The 16,643-nt window shown below is 50.8% G+C and overlaps 1 protein-coding gene across 5 annotated transcripts in view; it reads left to right on the top strand.

The window, feature by feature from the left end:
* The first annotated feature begins 10,030 nt into the window (after positions 1 to 10,030).
* The window catches only part of UBE2F (ubiquitin conjugating enzyme E2 F (putative)), a 47,812-nt gene continuing 41,199 nt past the window's right edge, over positions 10,031 to 16,643 (top strand). For 3 of the 5 annotated variants that reach the window (XM_069465640.1, XM_069465624.1, XM_069465614.1), the window contains exons 1-2: positions 10,031 to 10,151; positions 14,844 to 14,977. In XM_069465640.1, coding sequence (XP_069321741.1) covers positions 14,860 to 14,977 — 118 coding nt within the window. In that variant the 5' untranslated portion in view covers positions 10,031 to 10,151; positions 14,844 to 14,859. Of the gene's footprint in view, positions 10,152 to 11,764; positions 11,901 to 14,843; positions 14,978 to 16,643 lie in introns of those variants that run through there. The other 2 variants (XM_069465619.1, XM_069465632.1) reach the window with 2 other exon arrangements.

The raw sequence follows: 16,643 nt of genomic DNA, 5'->3' as shown, positions 1-16,643 counted from the left end.
CGGGCCCTCCACGTGGCCGTCGCAGGGGTTGCTCGGGCAGGGAGGAGCTAGGGGTGGGTGGCTTCCCCTTGGGGTGTGTTGGGGGGGGGGGTCGGGAAATGCTGTGGACCCGCCCTGCCCGTCGGGCCTGCCCGTCTCGTGCCGAGTCAGAACAGCTGGGCGCCCACGGCTCCCACGCGCAGAGGCGACCGGGAGGAGGCCGCCCTCCAGTGGACTGGGGGAGATGGGGGCTGATCCGATGTCCCTTAGCGTCCTCCGTCCTGGTGGCCAGGGCCCCGTGAATGGACAGATGCCAACTGGCAGGAGATGGGGGGCTGCCCTCCCAGGCCCCTTAGAGTCCCGGAACACTTCCAGAGGTTTCTCAGAGGTGCCCATAGGCTAGACGCCCTGGTGCTGCTCTGCTCAGCCCGGGGGCGCCACACCGGAGCTCCCACCATTCGTAGCCAGGGCTCCAGGCTCTGCACCCGGGAAGATGAGGAGGAGAAGGGAGCCTCGGGAGGGGTCCTTTTGCTGGGTGCAGGCGGTCCCCCCCACAGCACTTGATCTTGATGGGCAGTGATTTGAAGATTCCCTGACTACCCCCTGCCCGTTAGGCAAATCAAAACAGTTCAGGGTTCTATGAAGTGAAAAGACCCCTGTTCCCACCCTCACCCCATACTGTTGCCCAGAGCGACCGTTAACAGTTGGTGTATGTGTGTTACGAGCTGAACTTTGTCCCGTCTAAGTTCATATATTGAAGTCCTAACCCCCAGTACCTCAGAGTGTAACCTTATTTGGAGATAGGGTCATTACAGAGGCAATTAAAGTGAGGTCATTAGGGTGGGCCCTGATCCTATATGACTGGTGTCCTTATATAATAAAAAGGGGACAGCCAGGGACGGTGGCTCACACCCGTAATCCCAGCACTTTGGGAGGCGGAGGCAGGAGGATTGATTGAGGTCAGGAGTTTGAGACCAGCCTGGGCAGCATAGGGAGACCCTGTCTCTACAAGGGAAAAAAAAAAATTAGCGGCTGTGGTGGCGTGTGCCTGTACTCCCAGCTACTTGGGAAACGGAGGCAAGAGCATTGCTTGAGTCCAGGAGTTTGAGGATGCTGTGAGCTGTGATGATACCACGGCACTCTAGCCTGGGAGACAGAGGGAGACTCTGTCTCAAAACAAACAAAGAAACAAAAGGGGGAATGTGGAGGCAGACACCCACACAGAGAGGCCGTGGGAGGAGATACAGGGAGCAGACTGCCATCTACAAGCGAAGGACAGAGGGCTGGACCCAATTCTTTCCTCACAGTCTCAGAAGGAAACCCTGCCGCTCTCTGGCCTCCAGGCTGGGAGACAACACATTTCTGTTGTTTAAGCCACTCAGCTTATGGTACATTGTTTTGGCAGGCCTAGCAAACTAATACAACATGCTTCTAAATATTTTCCAGTAGTTCATCAACGTATCTCCATCTATAGAGACTATTTTTACACAAATGCCCTTATACTACTCATGCTGTTTCACCACTTATTTTTTCATTTTGTGATATAGGATAGATGCCTTTCCATGCTGGGTGGGGGGTGTTTGCCTCATTTTGAGAGCAGCTGCCTAGACTCACTCACTGATGCCCCATCATTGATCTCCCGGGGCCCTGCGGGGGATATTTAGGTTGCTTCCAGGTTGTTGCCACAGACAAGAATACAGCAGTGATGGGATGATATTTTAACCTGTTCCCCCACCTGGCACCCCACGTGGCCTTGGAGCCATCCCCTAAGGGCCGACCCAGGTCCTTCCAAGACATCTGGCCCTGCTTGGGCTCAGATCTCAGTTTCCCAGCCCGGCCGGTTCTTGGCTGGTTCCTGCACATGATGTGTGTGGGTTTCTAGCAACAGACAGTGTTTTCTTAACTCTGCCCTCATCCAGACGTGTACACCTGGAGAGACATAAAGGTTTGTAACTTTCTTTAGCCAAATTATGCCCATTTGCCCTTAAGGTTATTTACATGTTTTACATGTCTTGTCTTTTCCCCTTATTGTGAAAGGGTGTCTTGACATCTAACTGGTTGGTTGTGGTTGGTACATAAAACATACCTACTGATTTTTTAATCGAACCACTTTGTTCATTCCCCTTGTTCTGTTTACAGTTTTCATCGCCTCTTGAATATTCTAGGTGGCTGATCACATTGCCTGATCCTTTCTAATAATCATCTTCTATTTCTGGTGCGTGCCTTCTTAGGTGAGCCAGGACTTCCAGAATAATATTAGTTAATATAATAATGACGAGGGTAGGGAATGCCTTTAACCTCTGTGCTGCTGCTGCTCGCCTAGGTGACTCTCCCTCTTCTCTGTCATTGTAACTGCCCCGGTGTTCCTGGAGGTCATTCTCCCCGCCTCTCACATGTAGGGAGGGACAGCCTGGAAACTGCCATGAGGTAGACTGTAATTTCCTGTAGAAAATGCGTGTTTGGGCCGGGCGCGGTGGCTCACGCCTGTAATCCTAGCACTCTGGGAGGCCGAGGCGGGTGGATCGCTCGAGGTCAGGAGTTCGAGACCAGCCTGAGCAAGAGCGAGACCCCCGTCTCTACTAAAAATAGAAAGAAATTATATGGCCAACTAAAAATATATAGAGAAAAAAAATTAGCCGGGCATGGTGGTGCATGTCTGTAGTCCCAGCCACTCGGGAGGCTGAGGCAGTAGGATCGCTTAAGCCCAGGAGTTTGAGGTTGCTGTGAGCTAGACTGACGCCACGGCACTCACTCTAGCCCGGGCAACAGAGTGAGACTCTGTCTCAAAAAAAAAAAAGAAAATGCGTGTTCGCAACTTTCTTGAAGTTTAGCCCAGAGACAGGCAGTTCTGCCACACAGATTTGACCTAAAACTAACATATTATCCCCCAAATCACTGGTTGGGCATTTATTTTAAATTTACTTCATCTGTCTTCTTGGACTTTAGAAAGGCCTCCCAAGCATGATTTGGACGCTGTGTGTTTTAAACAGTCTGTCCAGGGAAGCCATGTGCTGCCCATTCTTATTTCTCTAGCAAGTAGCACCAGTAACATCACTGCTTTGACATGAGACGTGTGCTCCGAGTTTCGGATCAATCGTGTTTTAAAAGGAACCTTTGTATTAATATGAAGACAATATAAATGAAATAAATGAAAGTTTGAAAGGAAAAAAGAGGAAAATTCACTCCAAATCCTACCACTCTGCCACAAAAATTATATTCATTTTTGCTCATTTACTTTTAGTCTCTGCCCATATATTTGTCTTTTTCAGAATTGCATTCATTGAATTTATGCAATTTGAGTCTCACTTGTTTAATTTAATAAGTATGTTCCTGGTTCCACATAATCTGCATAATGATCGTGCTAGTCACTGCATGATGTTCCCTGCAAGTAAATGAGCAGTAATTGAGTTACCCTCCCCTAGCACCGAGCACGAGGTTGCTCCCGGGCTTTCACTATTACAAGTAATACGATGGTAATTGAGTGACCCTCCCCTAGCACCGAGCACGAGGTTGCTCTCGGGTGTTCACTGTTACACGTAATACGATGGAAATTGAGTGACCCTCCCCTAGCACCGAGCACGAGGCTGCTCCCGGGTGTTCACTGTTACACGTAATGCGATGGCAATTGAGTGACCCTCCCCTAGCACGGAGCACGAGGCTGCTCCCAGATTTTTCACTGTAACAGGTAATACGATGGTAATTGAGTGACCCTCCCCTAGCACCGAGCACGAGGCTGCTCCCAGGTGTTCACTGTTACACGTAATACGATGGAAATTGAGTGACCCTCCCCTAACACGGATCACGAGGCTGCTCCCAGATTTTCACTGTTACACGTAATACGATGGTAATTGAGTGACCCTCCCCTAGCACCGATCACGAGGCTGCTCCCAGATTTTCACTATAACACGTAATACGATGGTAATTGAGTGACCCTCCCCTAGCACCGAGCACGAGGCTGCTCCCGGGTGTTCACTATTACACGTAATACAATGGACATTTTTGTGTCAGGGCTTTTTCTGCTTTTGGATTACTTCCTTAGGACAACCCCGAGAGTGGAATTACTGGGTCAAAAGATCAGGAGGTTTTTAGGATTTTTATTGCCCTTCTAAGGAGTTGTGCTGGGTCATGTGCTGCCAATGCAGCAAGCGGAAGCCCAGGCCCACTGTGAATGGGGGCTCCTCCTCTTCACAGACAGGACCTGCAGGGTTCCCAGCACCTGAGTCCTCTGGACTTTGGTCACGGGGATTTGGAAAGGAGTCACGGAGTGTTGGTTATTCGTCCCAGTCCCCAACAAGAGCTGTGGCTGCAGAGGAGGGGCCTCCCTGGAGGGGCACTGCCCTGAGGGTTGCCGCCTGTGGTGTAGACTGTGTGGACACCACCTGGCCTGTTACCAACGCTCTGAATGCAGGCCAGCTGCTCCTGATCACAGTCCTGCCTCATTCGCTCAAGTGTTTACATAAACTCCAACAGAGCTGCATTTCGGCCATGTTTTTTTAACGGAAAAGTATTTTGTGGCATTTTGACCATAACACTCACTGAAGTGGACGTCTGATACCTAGAATGATGAAAACCATAGGAACCATACAAAATAGAACACAGCAGCAGCAGTACTTCCCTGCAAGAGTGGTTTCAGCATCCTGAGTCCCTGCATAACACGCCATTATGTGCCCTGGACTGGGGGCACTGCTTCTCCCCCCAGCCAGGACTCCCCGAGCGGAGGTCCCAGGCTGCCCACAGCCATCAGCCGCCTTCGCTGGGAATGCTCATATGGGGGCCACAACAGCCACTTAAAACAGCACACGTTCTTACAGCTCTGGATGTCAGCAACCTGGAATCAACATGCTGGCAGGACTGTGGGTCCGCTCGGCTGCCATGACAAAGTGCCACAGACAGGGGGCTTAAACAACAGACATTAATTCTCTCAGTTCTGGAGGCTGGAAGTCCAAGATCACGGTGTGTCTGCAGGGTAGGTTTCTCCTGAGGCCTCTCTCCTTGGCTTGTAGACGGCTGTCTTCTCCTGTGTCCTCACCTGGTTTTCCCTGTGTGTGTCTCTGGGTCCTAATCTCTTCTTGTGGGAACGCCGGTCCGTATTGGGTTAGGGCCCACTCTAATGATCTCATTCTAACTTAGTTACCTTTTGAAAATGTCCTGTCTCCAGGTAAAGTCACATTCTGGGGTACTGGAGTTAGAACTTCAACGTATGAATTTGGAGGGGGCGCGATTCAGGCCCTAATGACAGCAGGGCTGCGAGCCTTTTGGGAGGGTCGGGGGAACCTCTGTTTCCTTGCGTTTTTCAGCTTCTAGAGGCCACTTGCATCCCGTGGCTTGGGCCCCCTTTCTCAAATCGCCCCGACCTCTCTTCCATCCTCACATCTGCTACTGATTTCTGGCCGCCCTCATGGAAGGACCCTGTGATTGTACTGGAGCCCTCTGGCTAATCCAGCATAATCGCAAGACCCTTAATTTACTCACATCTGCAAAGTCCCTTTTTACCAAGTAAAGTGACATACTCACAGGTTCCAGAGTTAGGAGAAGGATGTGTTAGGGGCCCATTATTCAGCCCACTGCATATGGTGTGACCTGTGCCACACCACACACAGCCACTGCTCAAGCCCTCCCCCAGAGCTAAACCGTAAAAGGTAGTGCTCATCTTCGGCTGCACAGAAACACCTGGAAACGTGAACTGGCCTTGGTTGGTGACCACACGAAAGAACACGTGATGCAAAATGGGAGGGAATGTGACAAAGGCAGACAATTTTCATCCATTTCTGCAAGAAAGTAAAAGCAAAAAGGCTCTGGAGGAAGGCGGCTCCTCTCATGTAAGAAGTCTCGTAGGGCTTGCCAGCTCTGGGGTGTCCTGGTGGGCGGCCAGGAAGGGGCAGAACCACAGAAAGTGCAGCCTGCAGAAGGAAGGGACAGCAGGGACCATGGGGCACGTTTATAAGCCAACTGTACCATTTTAACAACAGCTTTGTTAAAACGTGCCCGGTGTTGCTTTAGGGTGAATGATGACAATCTCAATCCTGTAATAAGATTTAAAACACCGCTCTGATTCAGTCTCTCTCCAACAAAACCATCACAGTCCATTTTATTTTTTTTTTTAAAAGAAAAAAGGAAACAACGAAGTATTCCCTGGAGGCCAGTTAGAGGAGCAGTCAAAACTTAATCACACCGGATATGTCATTAAAGCCATGCTACTTAGGACTTTTAATCATCTGCTGCCTGGATAGTCCCTTACCAAATAACAATAATGATGATGGTGATAATTCGAGCCTCCGTCTGGCCCAACTGCAGACGTCTGTCCCGTCCTCATGCGTTGGGGGATCCCAGAGCTGGGTCTTGGGTGTCACCTCAGCTTCTGCCGCTCAGAGCCTCCCAGCACCCACAACTGCTTCCAGTCACTTTTTGGTCTCATCTTTGTCCTCTCTCCAGCTTAGGCCCTGGAGCACTCCCTTTTACCTGCCAAGGCCCACGAAATCCTTTCCTAACAAGAGCACCATTTGCCTGTCTCCACTTTTAGTAACGGAAAAACCAGTGGGAACTTGGATTTTTGACATTTGCGTTTCCCCTCCCCAGTTGGGTTCTGAGGAGAGGCTTATGGTCAGGAAAGCTATTCTCATTCCCTCCTGTCCCCAAGTCCCTCAACTCAAGCCGGGTAGTGGAGGCTGTGTTCACCCCTACCTGTAGCAAACCTCAGGGGTCACAGTTGTACTCCTGTCCCTATTCTATAGTGGTTTACAAAGTGCTACTTTCTCCTGCCAGCTCATGCTCTCGCAGGGCAGGGTCTGCCCTATACATGCTGTCCCCTTACGGCGCTCAGCCCTTGATAGATTCTCATTGTATAGTACTTGACTTGGATTAAAATAGGTTTTAAGAGGACTCCACAGGGACACAAGGTTGTGTGTGTCCAGGCCTGCACTTGAGTGTCCTGGGCCCTACTTTCTGCAAGCACGAGACCTGGCTGCAGAGCAGGTGCACAAGCTGGAATAATCTAGAACACCACAGAACAGGTGGAGCGGGTGCCTGCCGAAGGCTGAGTTGTACCTACCTGTCTTCTCATATCTACTCCACATCTAGTGTCTCCTGGGCTGTGTCCCAATCCATGCAACAAGGGGTTACATTTGGAGCACCACTAAGGTCTTGCTGGGGGGAAGGACAGTGTGTCTGGAAGAAGGGGTGCCCCTTTAATAATATTGAAAACACCACTCGGGCCAGGCACTGCACCCAGTGGGCCTGGTTCTGATGCCGGCTCACCCAGACTGCAGATTCTTCCACCTCTGGGGGCCAATCCTTCCCTGAAAACCAGAGCCAGGAATGCCTACTGTGGTGGGGAAAGAATGTTGGGGAGCCCCCCACCCAGTGAGGGCAGGAGGGAAGAGTGGAATGGATGCCTAAGGAAGGTGAGGTATGCCCTTCCAGGGCGTTACTGGACGTTATGGACACAATAATTCATACGTGGAAGCCCTAACCCCCCGTGTGGCTGTATTTGGAGATGGGGCCTCTAAGTCATTAAGGTTAAATGAAGCTGTAAGGGTGGGGCACTGATCCCGTAGGATGAGTCCTTATAAGAAGAGACACCAGAGCACGCTCTCCCCCCCAGAGCACAGAGGCCCTGTGAACACACAGCCAGGTGGTGGCTGCCTGCGAGGACAGTGGAGGCTTCAGAATGAAACCTACCTTGCCGGCCCTTGATCCTGAACTTCCAGCCTCCAGATAGTGAGAAAGTAAGTGTCTGTTGTTTAAACCACCTAGTCTGTAGTATTCTATGGCAGCTTAAGATGCTGGGAGAGGTCACCTTTCCTGCCTAGGAGATCCTTCCCTAACCCAGCAGGTACCCAGGCCCTCACATCTGCTGTTCTTAATCGGCTGGCAGGCTGCTCCAGGCCAGAGCTGGGCAGGCCTGGCCGAAAACAGGGAGTATCACCCCTTCCACAGCCCAGCTGGAAGTCTCTGGGGTTGAACTTCAAGGGGAAGGGATGGAGGGAATGGGGAGGACACTTGGTAGATTGTTGCCACCTGTCTTTCCTCTGGCAACAACACTCCTATGTGAGGCTCACAGCTGAATGTCCACCCCCTTCCCCCACACATGTGGTGGGTGTGTGACCCAAGCCCAGCCAGTCCCTCCCAGAAAAAATGAAATGGGAGTGAAGGGCAGCTAGCCCCCTCTCTTCCCTGGATTGCAAAGATGCGTCTGAGGCCAGGCCCTAGCTCCATGGAGGCAGGCATCTGGGAGGACAAGGCCAGCCCACAGAGGCCAGGACTCGGGTGAGAGGCCCGAAGGCAATAAACTCCCGGCACTGTCCCAAGGTTCTGAGAGCTGACCTCCTTAGGTTCTGTAAACATGTCCGTATTCTGAATCTCTTGTGCTTAAGGTAGTGCAGGTTTGCTTCCTGAAAGAGCCCTGGATGAAGACGAAGTCTCCTTTGGGGACCAGTTTAGCCTCTTCCCTTGCTGCTGGTATCACCAGCTGCCTCAGGGCCACAGTGTGCTGGTTGAGGACAAATCCCAGGGTTAGACTGCCTGGGTTCAAATGCCAGCTCTGTTATGTTGGGCAGACTACTTAACTCCTGTGCCTCAGTTTCCTCATCTATAAAATGGGCATAATAAAATACCTGTTTCATAGGGTTATTGTGAGGATTAAATGAGTCAATAACCTAGTGAGCCCTAAATAAGTCTAAGGTGAAGGCACAAGGCAGTCTCATAAAATGGAGATAGAAATGACTTCATTTATCTGCAATGGTGAAATTTGGGCCCATGTGGGCCAATATGTGGTACAGCCCATTCTGCAGACAGTGACCCTTAGTGAGACAAGTGCTCAAGCCACTTCAGTTGTACCTTCAACGGCTGCCTTGCTTCAAGCCCTTATCTTCTCTTGCCAGGACTCATGCACTGAGCTCAAGTAATATTTATCCAGATGTGTGTCGATCACCTTCATGCCCCAGACGGGAAGCGGGTGGTAGGAGGATGGAAGAAGGTGAGGAGGGCCGAGGAGCTGAGCTTAGCCAGGGAAACAGGCAATGACAATAAATGTTGAGCACCAAGAGGCGGGCAGTGCAGGGCTCCAATGAGGGGGGAGAGGGCACCTATACCGCCCACCTCACCCCCTGACTTTAAGGCTTCTGAGAAAGTGGTGTCTAAGACATGTTCCCAAACAGAAGGAATAACATGAGTTGTGTTCTTAACCGGTTTTCCTGGCTCCCCTGCCACCAACTCACTTATTAGAGTTTATTAGAAAGAAAACCTCATATTGTCACTCCGCTGTTTAAAACCTGTCAATGGGGTTTTGGAAATGAAAGTCTAACTCGTTGGCTCTTTCTTTCCCATCTCCGCGGTGAACCCCATCTTCCTGCTGGCCCACCCCTCCCGGAGCCTCGCCTGACCCCCCCAGGGCCCACCGCCAATCGCTCAGCGACAGTGAGCACGACGGGAATTTGTGCTTCGCAAGCTGGGAATAGAACACTCTGAGACGGATTTTCAAAGGAAGCGTGTTAAACATATGCAAGAGGTAAAAGAAGGCATGAAAATGATGAGAACAGCAGAGGGTCCGCCCGCCCCCAGAGGGCCAGCGCGAAGCTCACCGGGGCCTGCGCCTCATCCCTGAGCACTGCAGGCCCGGTACTGGACACATGGCGGGAGCCCCACTGCGGAGGCCGTCGGTTGCGGCCTGGCGGCTCTTCCAGGCGGGCGACGCCGGGCCCCTCTGGCCTCCACGCTGCTCAGACCACTAAGTGCATCCAGGCAGGAACGCGGGGCAGAGGCCCCGGCGTTCGGACGCTCCTGCTCCCGAGCCAACTCGGATGCCCCGCCCCAGGCCACCACTCTCCAATCAGCGGGGGTGGCGAAATCCGTGCCCGCCTCCCGATGCGCCCTCCACCAATGAGCGAGGTTCTAACCGTCCTCTGCCCTGCCCAGCCCAGCCCGGGGCCGGCTCACGCCGCTGTTCGCATGTCAGACTCCAAATAAAGTTCTTCATGGCTTTGAATTTTTTTTTTAAAGCGCCCGCTGCAGTCGCGGCCGCAGCAGGCGAGAGCAGCCGAGTCCCCGCCCTGCCACTTCCGGTCCCGCCGCCGGGAGCCGGTGCGGCTGTGAGGGGCCGCGTCTCGCCGCCGCCGCCGCCCGGCCGGGCATGGTGTTGGGCGCCGGGCCCGCCTCGCCTGTCTCCGGGTACCCAGGTGAGGAGCGAGTGCGCGGCTCTGCGGCGAGCGAGGGGCCGCCGCGGGCTCCCTTCGCGCCGATGCACGGGCGGGCCTGCGGGCCGGGCCGGAGGGCGCGAGCGGTACCGGGGCCGCCTCAGGCCCGCCAGGCTCCTCACACCCGGCACCGGGCAGGCGCGGCCCCGGACGCGGGGCCCGGCAGCGTGAATGGCAAGGGGCCGGGGGCCGGGGCGGTGTGGGCGGCCCGGGCGCTGGCCTCGCCGGACAGTGAGGGATGGTGGCGACGCGGGACAGCCCGCACCGAGCACCTGGCGTGTGCCAGGCCCTGTGCCGAGCGTGGCCCAGACCAGACCGCGTCACGCCCCACGTCGCAGGACCTGCTGCCTGCATTGTACCGAGGAAGCAGGGCGTCGAGCTCCCGGCCAAGGTCACTGGCCCCAACGTGGCCAGAGGAAGCGGGACTCGGAGTAGCGCTAGGCCGTAAGGAGCGGGGAAGTGGGGGGAGGAGTGACCACTCCCGCCTCGTCCGCGTACCTGCAGCGGAAAGAGTATGTATGCACGCTTACCTGCAATCGGGGGCGGCCCGGCTAGTTTGGAAAATCTTACCGCAGCAAAGGAGACAAGAAGGGCAGGACATCTTGGACAGATTAGTACAGCAAAGTCTTGATTGCAGACCTGGTTCTGCAGGTGTGTAATATTCCCCTCCCTGGGCTCAGTTTCCTCATCTGTCACAGGAGGGGATTGGGCCCGCCCCGCCCCTCTATGTGTTTCCTCCCTCGGGGGAAGTGGGCTCAGGATGGGTTGGAGTAGCCAGGGAAGGCTTTTTGGAGGAGATTCCAATGAATCTAGGTGGGAATCTCTTTTTCAGGAAGGAATAGAACTAGATGGTGTAGGGAAGGAGAGCATTCCAGACGTGGGTATCAGATTGAACAGAAGCTTCTGGAAATGAGCAGGGTGTTGTTGAGGAACAATGTGGGGACTGGCCCGCCTGGTGCAGAGGATTCCTGGCTGGGGAGATGGAGGAAGGCAGGGGAAGGACAGAGGTGGGAGAAATATTCGAAGGCAGAAATCACCACAGGCTTAGTGATGTGGGGCCTGAGGACCCCCACCTGGACGGACACACCTGTCATTCAGGTAGTAGGCAGGGCAGGAGGGGGCAGCTTTACTGCTGAAAATAAAAGGAGCTGGGTTCCAAAGATGGTCAGCCAATCAGGGGACTCCTGTGCCAGCTGGGAGGTTCCTGGGCAGGGGCATTCTGTAGAAGAATGAGGTGTGGACTTTTGTGTGTCCTGATCTGGGCCTCTCTGGCTAGGGAAGCTGAGTGTCCCCTAGTGACCTCAGTTCCATCTTTTGTGTTTGGATTGGGACTTCGTCATGCAGGAGGAGTTGTAAATAAGGAGTTCCCCTCACCTTGAGCTGACTGGGTCCTGATGTCCCTGCACGGGTGACATGGCCTGGTTTTGCCACTCTACTCAGGAGTGATGATGAGGACATATCACTTGCTGCTGACACTAGTAATTGGCACACAAGAATCTCTTCTTTGGACAGTCTGCAAGCAGGTCCCACCCAGAGGAGGAACTTAACTGAGCCAATTACAACTTGTGGAATTTAGAGACTGAGCATGCTATTCAGAAGAGCTAATCTGTTACCAAAATGCTGCCTTAGTCAGAATGTAATTGGCAGTGAAGGGGAAGTTTAGTTTTAAACCAGATCCTCAAGAGATGAGGCATATTGAAGAAGGAAAAGAGAATTCTGAAGCAACTGCAGGTATTCAGCTAACTTCTTGACAGTTTGAATAATAACTTTAGTTTGAATCCTTTTGTGTAGATTTAATTTCACAGCTATGGAAACATTCTCAAATTAGACCTTTGGTTTATCCCTAAAGCAGCACGTGGTTATGATACAGATGATAGAGAAATAGATGCTCGCTAGATACTTAGATTTCCTAGAATATTAGGAAAGTACATTTTGTATTATCTTCTATGGAAAACAAAACCCCAGTGTTATATTATCTTATATCTTGCACAGTCAGTGCCCAATGTGTTTTATTAAGGGCCACAACCGTGTTGAAGATAACAAGCCAGGAAATTGACTCTTCCAGTGGAATTGGATGTGGAGCATCCTCTGCCCACAGAGAAGACTCGGTGTAGGGTGGTGGAGGTATAAAGCATTAAGCACAGCCCGCAGGCTGCAGTGGCACAGGAGAGTGTCTTGGTGGTGAACCTTTCTTTACGTGAGCAATCACTCTTGCCAGGCTCCTCTGAGTGGTTCCTTCAGGGCAGGTCCTCAGGGAGCTGGGCGTGGACCTGGTGCTTGATTTTCTGTGGGACTCTTCATTTTGACTTTCCTAAGGACTTTCTAGGGTACTGAACTCTTTAACACACATTGTGCTTTTGTTGTATTTTTAACTTTTTGCCCTGTTTGCATTGCCAAGGTTAGCCGTAGGATAAAACCTGGTGGTCCTTGTAGCACCGGATGCTTCCAGCAGACCCCCAGATAAATGGATGCATATCTTGGCCCGTCTTCTGGTGATCCTGACTGACGTGGCGGGACTGATGTGCTCAAGTCTCGTGGCAGTGGACTTGGGCCGGGAAGGCAAACACTGCTCTGTGGTCCACATCCGCTTGAGGGATTCCTGACAGGATCATTCCAGGTGGGAGCTGAGGCAGGAGAGCCTGGCTCCAGGTGGTGCTGCTGTCTCTGGTAGTTTGTGCGCCGAAGTCCCCACAGGTGTTTTGACTGTTTCTTGTGAAGGGACTTCATGAACTGAATTGCCCTGGGTGAAGCCGTGACGATGTGTGTGTTCACTCTTACTGTCTGTGCGCCTGTGTAGGTCCATCTAAGGAGAAGGCGTGGCAGGGTGGGGATAAAGAAACTAGTATTGGTTTGTTTTCACATTTTTGTCAACTTTATTGAGGTATAATTGAGGCACACTAAACTGCACATGTTTAAAATACGTAATTGATCAGTCTTGACATACATACATACCCCTGAAATCATGACCACACTCAAGGTAAAAACATTCCGTCATCCACAAGAGGAAAACTGGTCTTTCTGTGGTGACTGCTTCCAGCAGCTTGAGTGGCTTTGGACAACTCACCTCTGGGCCCTGTTGTCCCAGGGTCCACTTGGTAAAGTGGAGTGGGAGTAGGGGCAGAAGTCCTTCCCAGGTCTGCAGTTCTAAGCTTACGGCTACTCATGTGCAGAACTGTCTTTTGAAGCCTTCAGACCAGTGCTTCTTAAGGGGCTTAGGGATTATGTGTGTGTGTGTGTCCTGTGTGCGTCCATGTCCTCAACATGGAAAAGACCATGTACATTTCAGAAGATCATACTCAATGTGGTGTTGTCGTGACACAAAAATAGAAGGTAAAATCTGACAGCCTATAGGGGATACGCAGAGGGTGGTGTGAGGAACTGTGTAAGAGACCTGGGTTAACATGGTTTAAAATACCAACGAGGAGAGTAGTATTCTTATATTTTGGCTTTAAGGATCTTAGCCCCAAACTAAAATTTCTGTGCTTAGGTCAAGCTTTTCATATGGAATTTTAAAATCATTTTCTGTTGAAAATGATCAGGGTGATATTGAAAGAAAATGATACGAAAGCAACAAAGGAAATTTTGGAACTATTGAAGTGGTGACCAATTTTTTTCCTCAATCCAAAGAAGTTCCAGAGTCCCTCGCTGGAACCATGGTAAAGTAAACAATACTTAGGAGGAATGTCAGTTTATGTTAGAAATAGAAGGCAGATTCTAGAGGATAGTTACAGCTATTAAAATTGGTAGCATCCTATGGACTTTGGTGATAATAATGTATTAATGTAGGTTCATCAGTTGAAACAAATATACCCTCTGGTGGGGGATGTTGATAATGGGGGAGGCTGTGCATGTGGGGGGGTATATGAGAAATCTCTGTCCCTTTCACTTAATTTTGCTGTGAACTTAAAACTGCTCTAAAAGAATAATAAAGTCTTAAAAAAATTGGTGGCATTTCTTCAGCCCTTCTCCGATGCAGTCAGGGGCATCTCCTGTGTTCAGTCTTTATTGTCCTTCCCAGTGAGCTTTCAGTGCGGCAGCCTGAAACACAGGTGGGTGGGAAGCAGCCGATGAAGGAACTTTAGGGCATGAATTATCAGTCTTGGCTGATATTGCCAAAAAATAAATAAATAAATAAAACACAACATAAATGCAACACAACATGAATAATGAGAACATGCCTTTTGAGGCTCTGTCCATACCTTTGTTAAAGGAGGAAGGGAAGCAAAGCATTGTGGTGCCCCCTCCACCAGAGGCTGACGGGCAGGTGGTCCCCTGCAGCAGGGAAGGCAGACTTACCAGTGGGCGGTGGGGGACATGAGGACCCATTGGTGAGGGCACGCTGGTGGAAAAGCTGTGGAGCCCCCAGACCATGTGTTCCCGGGAGCTTTGTCACAAGCACATCCCAGGGCCTGGTACCTAGTGTGTACCCAGTGACTGTTAAATGCAACTCTCCTTTTGTAAAAATTTTAATTCATACTTTAAAAAGTTAGACTTAGGATGGCATAGAGCTTAGCCATATTTGTTATGAAGGAATCCAGTCTTATGTGCAGAATTTTTTCATAACTAAATTACAGAAAATTAAAAACACCTGTGCGTTTTTTTGTTTTTTTTTTCCTATGTCTAGTCATTGTGTAGAGACACAGTCCTTACCCTGCCCTCCTTGCTGTCTTTCAGGGGAAAGGTGGCAGTAATGCTAACGCTAGCAAGCAAACTGAAGCGCGATGACGGTCTCAAAGGGTCCCGGACGTCAGCCACAGCGTCCGACTCCACTCGGAGGGTTTCTGTGAGAGACAAGTTGCTTGTTAAAGGTAATGATTGTCCATGTGAGCTGTTTTGATATCCTAAAACAAAAGGAAGTTTGACTGCAGGCTCTTTTGGGATTTAAAGCAGCTTGTGGCTGAATAGCAATACCTCTTTGAAAAGATTAAAAAACATGGTTGCCGATGGCTTACAGTGGAAGGACTTGGTACCATGCAGACGATTATTGGAACCTGTGGTGTATCTCATGCACTGGGAATATCCTTTGTAGGGTCTGCCAGAATGCTGGCAGAAAAAATACGGTGCTGAGAGCCGCAGGCCTAAGACTGGGTTCGGAGCTGCCATCATCTTCCTCTCTCCTTGACTCTCAGCACCAGTTTCTGTCTGTGAAGGGGAGGGAGTTGAATTCCATAATCTCTTAGGATCTTTTCCTGTTTTATTCAGGTCAAAGCTTATGGCGATTCTTGTGCAAAATTAGTTCTCTTCATAGAATTAGTAATATAAGTAGTGTCCTAGAGCTAGCTGTATTCACTTCTGTATCCGTGTTGGTGAGAGAAGACTTTATGTTTGGAGAAGGGTTGATAAAATTCCTGAGAGTATGTGTGTATGCAAATATGCATCCATTTGTTTGAGTGTAAATTTTGCATTTGTTTATTGAGGAAACTTTTATAATTTTTAGATGTACAGGCAGTTTCCTAGGGTCATGAGGCCTCTAAAAGATGAAAAAACAGTTGCTTCCTTTAAGGAGCTTGTAATTTGCAGTGCTTTTTACTTTAGTTTATAATAAGTGTTTACATTTCTTGTGTGTGCAGCAGCTAGAAAGCAAAGAAGGGTTGAGCAGTGTGTGAGAACTGCCTGCTTTCGTGTCGTATTAGGTGGACAACGTTGGGATGGCTGGCATTAGCATGTCCTAAAGGAATCTAATGTCAGGAGCGCTGCTGTGGCTAAATGCACTGGGCCTTCCCGGACACAGGTCACTGATAAACTGGGGACGAATGGGAACAGGAAGGCACTGGGTTTCGGGAGACTTAACAGAGTACTCTCTTCTTGTTCTCCCTCTGCCCCTGAATTTTGACTTAGCTTTGGGTTATCCAGCCTGATGGGTGATTGGTTAAAAGCAGAGGAAGCATCATTTCTCACGTTTTGGTCTCACCTGTGAAGTCTGGGAGAACACTAGAATTAATTCAGAGTCTGCTACAGTGCTGCAGGGTCAGGGGTGGGGCAAGGGCCTGAGCACCTCACTTGGGTAAGCCTGATAGGACTTGAGTCTCTTTCTCAGACTCCAGCTTTAAGGTTCTACCTGCTGCGGAAGCCAGGAGCTAAGCAAGCCAGGGAAAGGGATTTGGGGTACTTGTTGCAGTACTGGGGGTGGAAAGTGTTTTAGTGCCTGGGGAGTTGCAGTGAGAAAGGCCCAGATGTCAGCTGAGGAGGAGCAGGTAGAAGCTGACAACTAGACTGTCCCATCTTCTTTACCCAGTCATCATCGTGGTTAACACTGAGCACTTATACCACAGACTGGGTAATTTATAAACAGTAGAAATTTATTTCTCATGGTTCTGGAGGCTGGGAAGCCCAAGATCAGGATGCCTGCAGAATTGGTGTCTGGTGAGGGCTGCTCTGCACTTCGGATGGCACCATGTTGCTGTATCCTCTGGAGGGGACAAATGCTGTGTCCTCATAGGGCAGAAGAGAGGGAAGGGCAAAAAGAGCCTAAGC

Source organism: Eulemur rufifrons, chromosome 1, assembly GCF_041146395.1.
Source record: "Eulemur rufifrons isolate Redbay chromosome 1, OSU_ERuf_1, whole genome shotgun sequence".
NCBI lineage: Eukaryota > Metazoa > Chordata > Mammalia > Primates > Lemuridae > Eulemur > Eulemur rufifrons.
This window is presented reverse-complemented; position numbering and strand designations above follow the sequence as displayed.